The sequence below is a fragment of the Thermobia domestica genome, chromosome 5, assembly GCF_964235325.1.
Source record: "Thermobia domestica chromosome 5, izTheDome1.hap1.1, whole genome shotgun sequence".
NCBI lineage: Eukaryota > Metazoa > Arthropoda > Insecta > Zygentoma > Lepismatidae > Thermobia > Thermobia domestica.
Genome location: NC_137458.1, coordinates 219260191 through 219274811, shown reverse-complemented (window position 1 = coordinate 219274811; position 14621 = coordinate 219260191). Strand labels below are relative to the sequence as shown.

The 14621-nt window shown below is 34.3% G+C and overlaps 1 protein-coding gene and 1 long non-coding RNA gene across 4 annotated transcripts in view; one reads left to right on the top strand and one right to left on the bottom strand.

The window, feature by feature from the left end:
• The window catches only part of LOC145684770 (trypsin-1-like), a 78702-nt gene extending 65009 nt beyond the window's left edge, over nt 1-13693 (top strand). Inside the window, exons 6-7 of the mRNA XM_081757142.1 lie at nt 9203-9269; nt 13415-13693. Coding sequence (XP_081613268.1) covers nt 9203-9269; nt 13415-13533 — 186 coding nt within the window. The 3' untranslated portion in view covers nt 13534-13693. The remainder of the gene's footprint in view (nt 1-9202; nt 9270-13414) is intronic.
• The window catches only part of LOC145684771 (uncharacterized), a 67987-nt gene that overhangs the window by 20099 nt on the left and 33267 nt on the right, over nt 1-14621 (bottom strand). The window lies entirely within an intron of this gene.

Sequence of the window (14621 nt, the reverse complement as noted above, 5' to 3'; positions counted from 1 at the left end):
TTCAGTCAAAAAGATACACTCTCATTGGAAACCAGATTGGAACGAGACCAAGAGACTGAAGTTTTATTCTCTAAAACCTATTAATAGTTTCATCAATTAAGATATGTTTGCGTCTGAATAACATTTGTTAGGTTTTGGTGATATCCTTATTTATTAGGGTGTATCGAAAAAACTTTTTTTCGAAATCCGGTTACGGCTAGTGCGGATTTTTGGCCAAATGGCATCAATAAAACGTATAAAAAATCTCAACTCGATCAGACAACTCCTTCTGCTGCCGAGTAGAGCCCAAATATTAGAAAAATCAAAAAAAGATTCACTTTTCAAATGATTTTCCAAAAAATATTTTTAAAATATTTCCTATATTTTTCGGTCTTTTAAATTATTGAAATAGCATTGGAAAGGAGAAATAAATACATAAAACAAATTTATTACGGTTATTTCAGTACATCACAAGCATAAAAACCTAGTTAATTATTTGTAAAAATGCACTGATTTTCTGGCCTATCGTACAATTAAATTTTAATATAAAATTATTGAAGTCTCTTGAATAACGAAGAAAACACTTTAGTGCTAAATTCTAAAAGCAGTAATAGTATAAATAATTTGCTCCCAATGCCATGTGCATCTGCTTATCACACTAGATCACCTGCCGCCCACCTCTTCCCGAACGCCTCTTCTCTTGTACTTGACCAGCTGAAAGGATCTGTCTTATCAGTCGCCAGTAACCAACCAGCTGTGTCGAACGTGATTGTCGCTGCTTGAGTTATTTATTAGTGCTGTAGGAAATTTTAACTACATAATTTGTTTTCGTGTGACGTGCAGTATGTAGAAGTGAGAACAGTGTTTCAGTTATGTTAAGTATGTTTTATTAGGAAGAGAGTGACAGATATGCTGATGTTACGGCATCGACAAGTTTGTTACGGTCTGACGTTAGGAAAAAAATGAAATCTTTGAGTTTTACGTCCCACAGTTATGCCGGTTAGGCTAAAGGAGACGGTGATGATGAGTAATGAATGAAATGGTGGAATGAAGAAAGTGGGAGGAAAGGGGAGAACCCCGAGAAAACCCACGCACACGGTGTTTGTCCACCACAAAGTTCACTTGGCGTGGGCCGGGATCAAACCCAGGACCCCAAGCACCAGAGGTGAACGCTCTACCACTGAGCCACCGCTGCCCTCTGACGTTAGGAACAGCATTATTGGGACACCCAAGGAATTGGGTAGAACACAGCTACCAACCGTTGAAATGTATTGAGACAATACCTATGGGGGCGAGAAGAAAAAATGAGAATTTCGTGATCCCGGAAAGAGCCTTCAACAAAGGATTTATCTTCTATCGTCGCCAGGAAGATTGTAGAAAATTGAGATTACGCCTCAATCTTGTGGTTCTTTGATCTAGAAGAAAAGGCACCTCTAGCACTGGCACTTTTCTTCCTTTTTCGCAGTTACAGGCAAGAAGATCGGAACACTTACAAAAGGCTATATCAAATGAAATATTTTTGGCAGACTGTTGAAAATCAGCAATTCGTTTCGCAGAAGTTTGGAAACCGGACTTTGCTGAGTTTTGCAAGTCACGGACAATATTATGGTACTTCAATATCATTGCAACAATCCTTCTGACACTGAATATTGCTTCGCCGCTCATTGAGGCGTAATTTCAATTTTCTACAATCTTCCTGGCGACGATAGAAGATAAATCCTTTGTTGGGGGCTCTTTCCCATTGGTATTGTCTCAATATATTTCAACGGTTGGTAGCTGTGTTCTACCCAATTCCTTGGGTGTCCCAATAATGCTATTCGTAACGTCAGACCGTAACAAAATTGTCGATGCCGTAACGTCAGCGTATCTGTCACTCTCTTCCTAATAAAAAGTACTTAACATAACTGAAACACTGTTCTCACTTCTACATACTGCACGTCACACGAAAACAAATTATGTAGTTAAAATTTCCTACAGCACTAATAAATAACTCAAGCAGCGACAATCACGTTCGACACAGCTGGTTGATTACTGGCGACTGATAAGACAGATCCTTTCAGCTGGGCAAGTACAAGAGAAGAGGCGTTCGGGAAGAGGTGGGCGGCAGGTGATCTAGTGTGATAAGCAGATGCACACGGCATTGGGAGCAAATTATTTATACTATTACTGCTCTTAGAATTTAGCACTAAAGTGTTTTCTTCGTTATTCAAGAGACTTCAATAATTTTATATTAAAATTTAATTGTACGATAGGCCAGAAAATCAGTGCATTTTTACAAATAATTAACTAGGTTTTTATGCTTGTGGTGTACAGAAATAACCGTAATAAATTTGTTTTATGTAATTTTTTCTCCTTTCCAATGCTATTTCAAAAATTTAAAAGACCGAAAAGTATAGGAAATATTTAAAAAATATTTTTTGGAAAATCATTTGAAAAGTGAATCTTTCGTTGATTTTTCTAATATTTGGGCTCTACTCGGCAGCAGAAGGAGTTGTCTGATCGAGTTGAAATTTTTTATACGTTTTATTGATGCCATTTGGCCAAAAATCCGCACTAGCCGTAACCGGATTTCGAAAAAAAGTTTTTTTCGATACACCCTATTATTTATAGACACCGCATTTACAGATTTATTTATATTCAAATAGTTTACGTTCTCAGAGTTTTTCACCTGGCATTTATCATGCTGTTCCTTCAGAGAGAGAGAGAAAGAGGATCCTGTTTCCATAGTTGTGGCAAAGAACTACGCTCCTGCAACTCTGGTATCATCAAGTATTTTTAACCGTAGAATTTACAAGCAGCAGCCTAGAAGCTGACTGAAGACTTATATTTGATATGAAGTTCTGTTTGGTATCCTGTGACTGTATATCGGAATCTGCAGCAGCATTGGAACAATGGCCAATCGAGCTCCTTGCGAAAATTCAATTGGAAAAATAACTTCAACAAGCTTTTAATGAATCTGACATAAAAGGTAATGAGCTCTGATACATTGAGTCGCACCTCACCTAACATAATCTAACCTCTGAAAATATATATCTTTTGCGGAGCCTGAATTTAAAAATCTCTCGCCGTTTCAAAGTATTCAAGGGTGGACGAAATTATACCTTGTAATATTCGTGATTCTGTAGCTCTGTTAGTTAGCAACACTGGCAGACAAGCTGTAGATTGTTTGCTTACGTTTTACACGTGTATTCCACTGATACAGAAACCTGACATTGTGCTATTAGAAAAATTGTAATTTTATGTTAGATTGGCAACGCTGCTCCTCATGTGACATTCCCTGCAGTGCCCAATCAAATTTCTTCACACTGTCTATCTTTTCGCGGAAAGAAAATGTAAAAGTATTTCGCCATTCGAAAGATAACCAGGATGGAAAAGTGTAAAACGGTAACCTTGAATTCAATGGAATACTGAAATATTCCCCATTCTTCCCCACTCTACCACAACATCATTCAAATGCGATTAGAAGAAGCCTTTGTACACATACTTCACTTTACTACGTTGTTAGTGTTATAGTTTTTCTATAAAAGCAAATGAAATAAATCGGTCATAGTTACTGACATAAATTAAAGAAATGGTAACTTAAACAACTACACACATCAGGTTGGCAATACTGTACTCAAAAACCTAGTAGTAGTGTAGAATAAAAACATGTGATGTCTTAGACACCTCAAGTTCACATCAAACAATATATTTTTTTTCGTGGGGAAATAATGATATTACAGTTGTAGGCCTCAGCGTCCCCAAACCCCGGCTTGGTGCTTAATGTAGCCCAAAAATACCTTGGTGTTCCTAGGGTTACACTTTATCTATAATTACGAGTATTCCCATTCTACCGTTCTGGCAAATATCCACTTATTTAGATTTCTTTACAATCACTTCTAAAACTATGTCCCTGTCTGCCTTTAGTAATATCTCTACATTTCTTTTTCTTGTTCTACTATCCCACTCAGATTTACATCACCCTCATACGCAACATAACCTGGAACATACCGTTCAGTTTTGGTACTGTTTGCCATCTTTGAGTTTCCTTATACCGTACTCAAAAACAAAGATGAATAATAACGACGACAGCGCTCCTCCTTGTTTCAGGCCATTCTCGTGGACAAACACATTTTTTTTTCTCGGACTTTACTTTGGGTGTCAATAAAACACATCTTAATTAATATAATATAACTAGCCTTTTCCGTATTCCAATTTCTGTAAGAATCTTATAAAATATTCCCTCCTAACTAAGTCGTAGGTATTTCTAAAATGATTCAATAATTGATTTATGGAAGATTGTTCTATCATTTCTTTCCGAGTATTTGTCGAATGGTAAATATAGGATGTATAAGAAGTTGACAGACGAAAGATGCCTCGATAGTTATTTCAATCACTTTTGTCGGGCTACTTGTAAATTGGAGAAATGAGTGATACTTTTCACTCGTGTGGCAATTTCTACTTGTTCCAGAAAAGGAGAATGAATTTGCATCTTGATCCACACTGTTTCAATTCAGCTAAAATTAACTCACTTGGAATTACGTCTAAACCCAGAGCTTTTTCTTTGTTTAACTTAATTATAGGAATTTATATTTCTGTTCCGTTATTCTCTAGAATGTATGGTTCTGGTGTCTTCTTTTTCTTTGTCAAGGGACGATATCTCTGGCTTCATGTTAAAGAAATTCTCTAAGAAATCTTTCAATATCTTAGAATATAATGTGTACTAGTAAGAATTGTTCTATCGACTTTCTTTAATGTACGTACAAGAGCGAGGTCGATAGCCTTTCTTAATTTTGCTAATTTCCTTTTACATTTCCCGGATGTTTTGGATTTTACTATGTTTTCAGAAAACCTTGTTTCCTGGCTTTATAAGTTCTGAAAGCTTCCCAACTGATTTCAACGAAGTTGTGTGAGGATTGTGTAGCCAACTTACCTTTACCTGTTTTCTCTTCTCTGCTAGCTTAATAAATTCTCGTTCAAATCGTTTTTTGTTTCTTTGTATTTCTTCGTGTTCAATTTTTTTGTTTAACTTAATTAATAGTGTTATTTCTAATTTCTATGTTCCAAATCTCATATTCACTTTACTTTGCTGAGATCGTGCCAAATTACAAGTCTTAGTCCGAAGCTTTCGTGAATGTTTCTGAACAAGTAGGTTTTTTACACGATAAAGTTATTAGCTTTATGGAAAAACCCCAAGCTGAAGGATAAGCCCTAGTCGTCTTTCCGTGACTCCTTATTTAATATATTTACAGCTTACCTCTATATCTAGGGAACTTTTCCTGTATCCGCACCTGACAGAAAACATTAAAGGACAAAGAGACGCACTAATATTCTAAATGCGTAGTAGATAGAGGAATTAATGGGAATATATTTATTCGTGGTGTTTATTGTGGTGTTTTGCAGGTAGTCTGAGGTTGATTAGAATTTTGTAAACATCGTAATTTTATAATTTGATGGACTTTACAATATATGTTTTGTTTTTAATCAATAACAGTACTCAGGTGTGAAAGGTTACAGAAGGTTGTCCAGTTTGATATATGGGGGGTGCGTGTATGTACCTGTATGTATTATGTATATGTGACACACGTGATTCCTGCTTGTCACGTGCTATATATATATATATATATATCCAAAACATACTACACTTTACTTGGTGCCATATGACACCGAAGAAAAAAGATATTACTTACACTAATGCCTGTATCGAGAGAGACCCGAAGACTTACCTTAAAAGGAGGAGCAGCGAAAACCTCAGTATCACTCTATCCCGAGAATGACTACATGTAACCACTGTTCGGCCGCTCTGGGCCGTAGAGTGTTTCCTGCATTTGACCTTTAGAGTACTCCTACACAACTACTCACTCTGTTCGGTTACACTCAGATGCGGAGTGCCCCTTAATGCCAACTCACACACTCTATTTGGTTGGATTGGGCCGTGGAGCACTCCTTACCTGCTCTGTTCAGCTATACTGGGTCATGAAGCAATCTAAAATAAACCTTGAACCATGCAAATAAAGAGAGAATGAATTAGAGACTGAGTTGCATCTCTGGAAGTTCTTCTTACAGTTTTTTCAACTTAGTGAATTTTTATTTGTGTATTAATCTTTACTAATAAAAGGTGGCGGATGACACACAAATAAATCGGATTTTCACTGCTCTGCCACTCTGGTATGATGGAACATTGTAATAGGATGATTTTTCTAAAACTCACGGATTTCATTTAGGTCTAGAATTTCTAACGGAAATCCGATTTTCTTGCGGTTTCTGGCAAATGATCAAGGAATGGTGAGAGATTTATGAAAGTATGTTTTTGGTTTAAATTCATCCAGGTAATATCGACCACTTCTCAAGAAAAACAGCAAATTTCCGCAAGTGTTCCTTACAGTTCTAATGAGATGCTGTTTGGTGAGAACATCTGGGTATTCTTCGTAAGATAGCAACCTCGCTAAGGTCAATAACAAACAGGAAACTGGGTTGTTACATTGGGACTTATGCTGTACAGTTCTGTGCTGCTGTATGAGTATGATTACGACACAGTAAGAAGAGTGTATTCTTTGGAATAACATGAATTTATCGTTAAAAGATTTTGGAGAAGGGAATCTGTTGTCGCTACTCAAAGGGCATTTAGAAACAAATTTATCTCACGCTCTGCCCAAGACAGAAACATCATATGGTCGTTAGTGAACAAATTGGAAGAAATAGGACAACCTCTCAATGAGACAGGGAAGCATCGGACCCGCAGGCAGGTTTTCTGAAGGATGTCAGGTTTTGACCCATTAGGTAGTCCAAGAAATAATTCCGTCGTTTGTCGCGAGAAACCGTCTATACCTATTCAACATATAATTTATGGGTGATAGCACATTCCACTAACACTTAATTTGTATTGTGCAATTTCGTTTCAAAAATCCAAAACCACATTCCAACTGTAAGGTACATTGGCGAATATTTGCTGTTTTCTTGAGGCATGAGTGATATTACTCCGAATGAATTTAAATCAGTAAACATAATCCCATAAATCCCCCATCCTTTCTTGATAATTTGCCGCAAACCTCATAAAAATCGAACTTCAGTTAGAAATTCTAAACCAAGTGAAATCCGTGAGTTTTAAAAATCTCTCCCTCTCTCTCTCTCTCTCTCGCTATATATATATATATATATATATATATATATATATATATATATATATATATATATATATATATATACTGTGTATGTGTGTGTGTGTAGTGTTATGGGTTTGCCCAATTTTTCATGACACGCGTCGCAAATTCTTAAATGAAAGCTTAAGTGCATAGAAGAAACTATTGGAGCTTTCGGATAAAAGGTTGCATAAGTAAAATACATTAAGTAAAACTCAAAAGCAGGCATGATATAGTGAGATACAAACTACTGATAAAGATATTTCTACTTCTCAATGAAAGAATAATTAAATTATTAATATCTAAATTTTAGAATTTCTAAGCATGCTCTGAAAGCATCAGAAGATTTGCAGAACAGCTTTATCCTTGCGTCTCTCTGTCTGCTTAATTGTCAACAAGTATCAGAGCAGAAACGGTAAGAGATATCGAAAAACAAATTTTTGCACCGGCTTCAGCGTTTAAAGAGTTAATTCCACATTCCATTGAAAAGGAATTGCTGGAAATAATTTCCAGCTTGAACGTTAATTGTCATAGACCAACACGTTAACAGAGCGTCAAGGTTGTTTTCTGGAATTCATTCAGTGCTTCAAGAAAAAATACCATATTCAACTACATAACTTTGCTAAAACCGGAAGTGATAGAAATGTACTATAACATCACATATCCATATTGATCGGTATAGGAGGAAGACAATAATAGATAGCGACAAGCATTCTTTTGGAATCGATTCAACATTTCAAGAAAATGTTCCACGTTATCCTTAACACTCTTTTCAATTTCCGGTTTCAATATTTATCTACATTAAGCTAAATCTTAAGAGATAGCAAAATCCGGTTTCACGAAAGAGATTCAGTGTCTGATGTTATTTCTCTCGCTAATATTTTATAGAAACGAGAAATGGTAGAAATTTACTTTAACTTCCGTTATTAACATTGATCTACATATAACAAAGACGGTAACAAGTAGCGGTAAGCCATCTTTTGGAACTGATTCAGCACTTTCCACATTATCCGTAACGCGCTTTTAAAGCTGGAACTGGTAGAACTAACACATTTCTGGCTTCACTGTTGATCGCCTTGAAACAAAGACGTTAGAAATAACGGCAAGTTTTCTTTTAGAAACGATTTTCCATCCCAAGAAAATGTCCAAAATTACCCATAAGCCTCTATTCAAACCATAAGTGATAGAAATTAAGTTTCCTTACTGTCAACGTTGATCGACATGTGGTGGAAACAAAAACGGTTATAGAAAGCGACATGTGGGTTTGCGGAATCGATTCTAATCTTAAGAAAGGATACTATCCTTACCCGGATTTCTATACTAAAGCCAGAAATGGTAGACACATACTACTTCTTCCGTTTTCACGTAAGAGAAAGCTAGAAGCAGTTTTATATAATCCATTAAGCATCTGAAAAAAACCTTCTATTTCCGAATCCATTAGTCTAGTGTAAGTGGCACTTCCAGAAACGTCCTACCACTTCAGGTTTGAATATTAAGTACGTATAGCAAACGTAATAAGAGAAAGCAGGAAATGGCTTTTTGACGTTCCAGCATCCCAACAATAAATTCTAAATATGTTCTCATTAGTGAATTGCTTCAGTAACTTACATACTTACTATGTCTAGCTTCAATATTGAGCTCGCATAGTTTGAAGCTTGGCCGTGGTTTCAAGATGAAACGAAACTCATTTGCACATTAAGCATCTTTAAAAAAACATTGACGATTAAGCTTCAAAAGATATGAGATATTATGCTATTGACGTCTAGTACAAGGCAAGTTATGTGTTTATTAATAATGAATAGGGTTTATATTGTTATCGTTACATAATGTTATACTGGAAACAACCATCTGTGAACACCATACCTCATAATCGAAAACATACTTTCATCAAATAAGTAATAATTGAAAACAATCGTCCATGACCCATGAACGTATATATAGAATTTAACACAGAAAAAATATTTTTAAATAACGCATCAAACAAATATTAAAGTTATCATATAACTATATGTTTAGTTTTGATATGTTGACAGGAATTAACAATCTGAAGTTATACAGATTATTACAATAAAAGCAAAAAAATCACAAACATCTTAATTTTTTAGGGAGATGGTGGTGGACCCCTATTTATAACATTACCTCAGAACCTATCAGAAGAATTTGGACAAATTGGTAAGTAATCATCATTGCGTTCCCACTTGACCAAATACACATTAAAACACACACAAACACATGCACATATGCAAAGTCTAATATAGTATATACTAACGTCAATTACCCGCTTCGCTGGGTTAAAATACATAAAAAATAGTACTGTGTTCCATTAGTCATTTTCTTTATACTGTTACTGAAGCGCCCTCTGACGGACGATGTTTTGTCTTAAAAATTAAATATTACTATTGCGGGCTGAATTTGGAAGATTTAAACACCATCAGAAGTGTTATTGTTCATCTCAGCTATCCCGAAAACTCTGGGTTCGACACTAAGATGAGTCACTTTCGATCCTGTATTGAATATCTCCACTTTTTCACAAATTGTGGTGCTAAATTTTGATTTAAATTAGATCTGAAGTGTCACTGTTCATCTTTGTGACCCCAGAAACTATATATTCGACACTAATATCATTTTTTTCGTTCATTTTTACATATCTCTTTCCCCCCTAAGTTGCACTGTCAAATTAAAATGATGAAAACTATCCCAGGTCCAAACCTGATCTACAGTATGTTGAAGATTTGATCGAGATCGGTCCGTCGGTTGAAAAGTTATTAAGTCACAAAAATACTCAATTTCAATTATATATATTCCTCTCCCCTCTTTCTTAAGTTGCACCGTGAAAGTGAAATAATAAAAAGCATCATAATCCTGAACCTCATCAATGTTGAAAATTTGATTGAAATCGGTTGGGTGGTTGAAGAGTTATACAATCACAAACATAATCACTTTCCAGTGTTTTATTTTTGGAAGTACGTAACGGCACAGCGTATCGGCACGGTTTAAGAGAACGTAATATTTACTCCTCTCTCTTAAAAGGGGTTGACGATGAACTTCCAAAACACCAAGTAGTAAATACATACTTTTATTGAAAATTAGATTTTTTATTGATTTTCTTTTCCCTATTTTTTTCTTTCTAGAGAAGGAGTTGCGAATATTTGTTCCTTTTTCGAGTCAGTTAATTCTATTTAGGGAATAGAAATATTTGAGCCCTTCGGTCTCTCTCTCGCTGCCACGTCCTCGCACCTCTTTTTCTTGATTCCTTTTTCGCACGGTCATATAACCCATAAAGGTTCTGAACCGACAATATTTTTTTTTTTTTCTGAAAAGGCTAACTTCGCACAACGAAATAATCGCGACAAATTTGTCTTTTGCTAAAGTTCGACTAAACTGAAAGTTAGTACAAAAATTCTGTTGGGACTCCACCTCTTTACTTTTCTCCGCAGAAGAGCCTTGTACATAAAATTGTACATGAATTTGATGTTTTACGTGCACTTATTCTCATTTGGAAACCCGGAAGTTGAATCCAATATGACGGTCCAAGATGGCGGTCGGGTGGATAACATGTCAGAGAAGCAGTACTTGATCCTTTTTTTTTTTTTTTTTTTTTTTTTGCATATGATCACATTCATCTTTAGTTACATCTAAGAAAAAAACCTAAAAGGAATTGTGTATCCGAGCGTTATAGTAGTATAGATTGAATTCCGGATATATGAAGGCCCATAAATATGCAAATTACCAGTATGGGCTGCTGAAATTAATACAATAGACATTGGGTTGTGTAGAACTTTGCATTTGAATGAATTTTACACGAATCCCTGGGAACACTTTACGAATGTATCTTGTTAGTGTATTTGTATTAATGTTTGCGTTCTGTACAGTATTATGACTTGGCGATTGTTATGAAATGATACTTTTTTGTATAGCATGTTCATGTTAGTTGATTCTTGTTCACAATCATGTCGCAATTGAATATTCCTGTTGTGAATTATTAGTTCATGACTAATATTAATGTTTGTGTTGGGAGTGAAATCTCGGTTCTTTAACATAATGTTTTCTTCTTCTCAATATTATAAAAAGAAACTAGTATGCAGATAGTAGAAATTAGTATTATGATGGTAGTTAAACCATTCCTAACAATATTGAATATGTGTTATCCATTCGAAGAGGGAAGTAAATAAACAATAAAACTGATTTAACCTATATGCAATAGTACTGAATAATATAAGAGTATCCTCGTCAAAGAATCTCATTTAAAAGAAACAATTATATAATATGGCATACTTATTTGTATCAAATTCTTAATATGAACATCTTTACCTAATCTTCGATTAGGATAATATCACCCATATTTATCGTTTATTTTCATTTATGCTGTATAATATTTCATTGATTTTTGGACTGAATATTTCTATGCAACACACTGTCTAAGAGTAAAACTATGATAATACAGGGTGGACCAAAAGTAAGTATATAACCTTGCATTACTCAAGTATAACATTCTAGCTTATGGGTTTATTTGCTTCGGCTGTTCCAAGATTAAGATATAAGTAAAAATACATTAAGAACAAATAATAAATAAGCTAAGTCTACCTGACGGATAACAATAAGAAATTATATAAAAAGCAGTGAGTTAACCAGTACGGGACTGTATACCTTCTTTTGGGCCACCCTCTGTACTGTATATAATTCCAATCAATGAATTCGTCTTCAATTTGTATAGTAAATAAATCAATCAACGATTTTTATTTTGATTTGGTATCATTTTAATTTATGTTATTACTTTGCATGTTACATGTATTGATAATCAGTTATCCTAGATATAGTCACTATCGATTCCAAAATACTTGGTTTCTAAAATTAAATAGCTGTTTGAAACACGGCAATTGACAGTTTGTTTATAAAGGAATAAACTTAAAATTTTATCAAAACTACTGTCTCTTACCTCATTTCAGATTACCATTGAAATTACTACAAATCCAATGACGTAAAACTTCTGCAATTAGAAAGTTAGGCAAACATAGTAATATAAAAAGAATTACAGAATATTATTTCTATTACAAATTATTTGGCCATTACTTAAAATAATTAAGCATTTACGGAAACTTTTGTTCTTACGTCGGTTCTATGAACAAAAAATTCCTGTTGTGAATTATTAGTTCATGACTAATATTAATGTTTGTGTTGGGAGTGGAATCTCGGTTCTTTAACATAATGTTTTCTTCTTCTCAATATTATAAAAAGAAACTAGTATGCAGATAGTAGTATACAGATAGTATGCAGGACTTAGCTTATTTATAGCTTTCTTTTTTCTTATTTCCAGGAATGATACTAGCTCGTTTTATATTCTACTAATTTGGAATATTGTCTGGAAGAATTTTACATGTGAGACTTATAACTACCGGACTAGTTTGTTTGCTTTGGTGGAGGTTAAATTTCCCTTATTTTATCTATTTTTACTCTAACAAGAACATTAAATGCGGTAAGCCATGGCAAATGTCTCAATACAAATTCAGTGAACCATGGTGTGTTTGTCAGGGAAACATTAAACCTAATCTAACATTTATTATTCTTCCGTGTTTTCAAATCCTTATTACTTTCAAATATTATTGTTTCTACTATTATATGAATATTTAACCTCTTAATGGGTATCCACACATTACGTACCAAAGCGGAAATCATTAACGTACCATAAATTAGAAAATTGTTTATATTCGACCTAAGTAAATTACAAATGTGTCAACATACAAACCTCTACTTTTTGTCCAAGGCTCACACTTCCTAAAATGTATTTAATATTAAATCGACGCATTCATATCGCGTTCAGTTCAAAGAAACACTAAAAATATTGACATGAATTATGTTCTCAATTTATGCACCGTGGATGCTAGTATAATTATACACTGTACACCACCATGTTAAGGAGAAAACGATTAAATACATTTGGTTGGTAACGAAGAGTAAGATTTATGTCAATTATATGTATATTTCAGGTTAAGAAGCGCTATTAAAACATAATGAATGCCCACTGAAGTACAGTATTATAACGATAAAGTTTATTCATTTCGACATATCATATGAAGTGATATGCTAATTTGCTAATGGATTTTTCTAATAATGACAAACTAAATCTTTGGAAACTATTCTCAAAACAGTCATGAATATCAAAATTATGCTCATCTGCGTTACAGCGGTGTTTCTTTAAAAACATAATTATAAGAAATTTTTAATAATGTTATACTTTGAATATTTTAGTTACATTTATTTAAATTCAAAACGTTCATTTAGTAAGATGAACAGTAATCCTAACACAAATTTGTTTTCAGGTATCATTTCGTGGGGAAGAGGATGTGGAGTTCCACGCACTCCTGGCATATACACTAATATTGCCAAATACATCGGCTGGATGCGAAAGAATGTTCCAGATTTAAAATTGTGTACCTAAATGTAATAGATTAATAACACATTAATTAAAACCTGACTCAAAACTTTGTATATATATTTTTTAAATATTGGTCACTGTTTTGCTTTCAGTCAGAAACAAACAAACATCGGCTGGCATTGTTTAATACAAATCTTTAAATGTAATAGTGGAGTACATTGGAAATTGCGTGAAATCTCCTTTTTTTATTTCCTTAATAAATTAATAAACATGGTTGATCTTCTCATGTCAAGAGCTACAATAAACTGCATCAGTAATATTAATAAATGTACAGTATAATATAATGGAAAAGTTCAAAGGATATACAAATTAAGTTCATTATCGTGACGTGAAGTAATTGTAGAAAGTAAGAATATATAACTATCATGAACACAAAGTAGCTAACCTGAACTAAATAACTATTCAATTGATTATACCAATACAATTCTCTTCCATTGCTTACGGAGTCCGGAATTGCATAAATCGTATCTCGAAGAGGCTAAATTGTATAGCACAACAAAGCAAATCAACTTGAAAATATTTTTGATATATATATTGTATCGTATGTGTGGACTTAGCTCTCTGAATTATGTTGAACTAACAAACAATAACGTATGTGTAGTGTGCTAAAACAAAATCAGCATCCTAAATTCATGATCAGGTAAAAATGAAACATGATAAATCCGGAAATGCATGGAGTTTAACAATGCGTAGATCGTTACAATCACCTAAATGATGTGTTATACTTATCAATATAGTCTTAAATCGATTTATCACTTTAATAGATACGTATCTTGTATCACATAAGAGTTGGAGAGTGATTGTAGTATCTTATAAGCTTACCGAATACACGTGTCATTCAGGATTTAGGATTTTAGATTTCTGGGCATTCGGCATCGAAGGCCATTAGGCCTTCACGTTTGAAGGATGACGTCCCTTGGCGAGCACACACTCTGGGGAAAGGGAAAGAATAAAGGGAAAAAAGGATTGAGGAAAGAGGTAAGTGGCCTGGAACCTATAAGTTAGGACGATCCCGGCATTTGCCTGGTTTGAATGAGGAAAACCAAAGTAAACCTCATTCAGGATGGCGGGCCTGAAAAAGCTTTCTACAC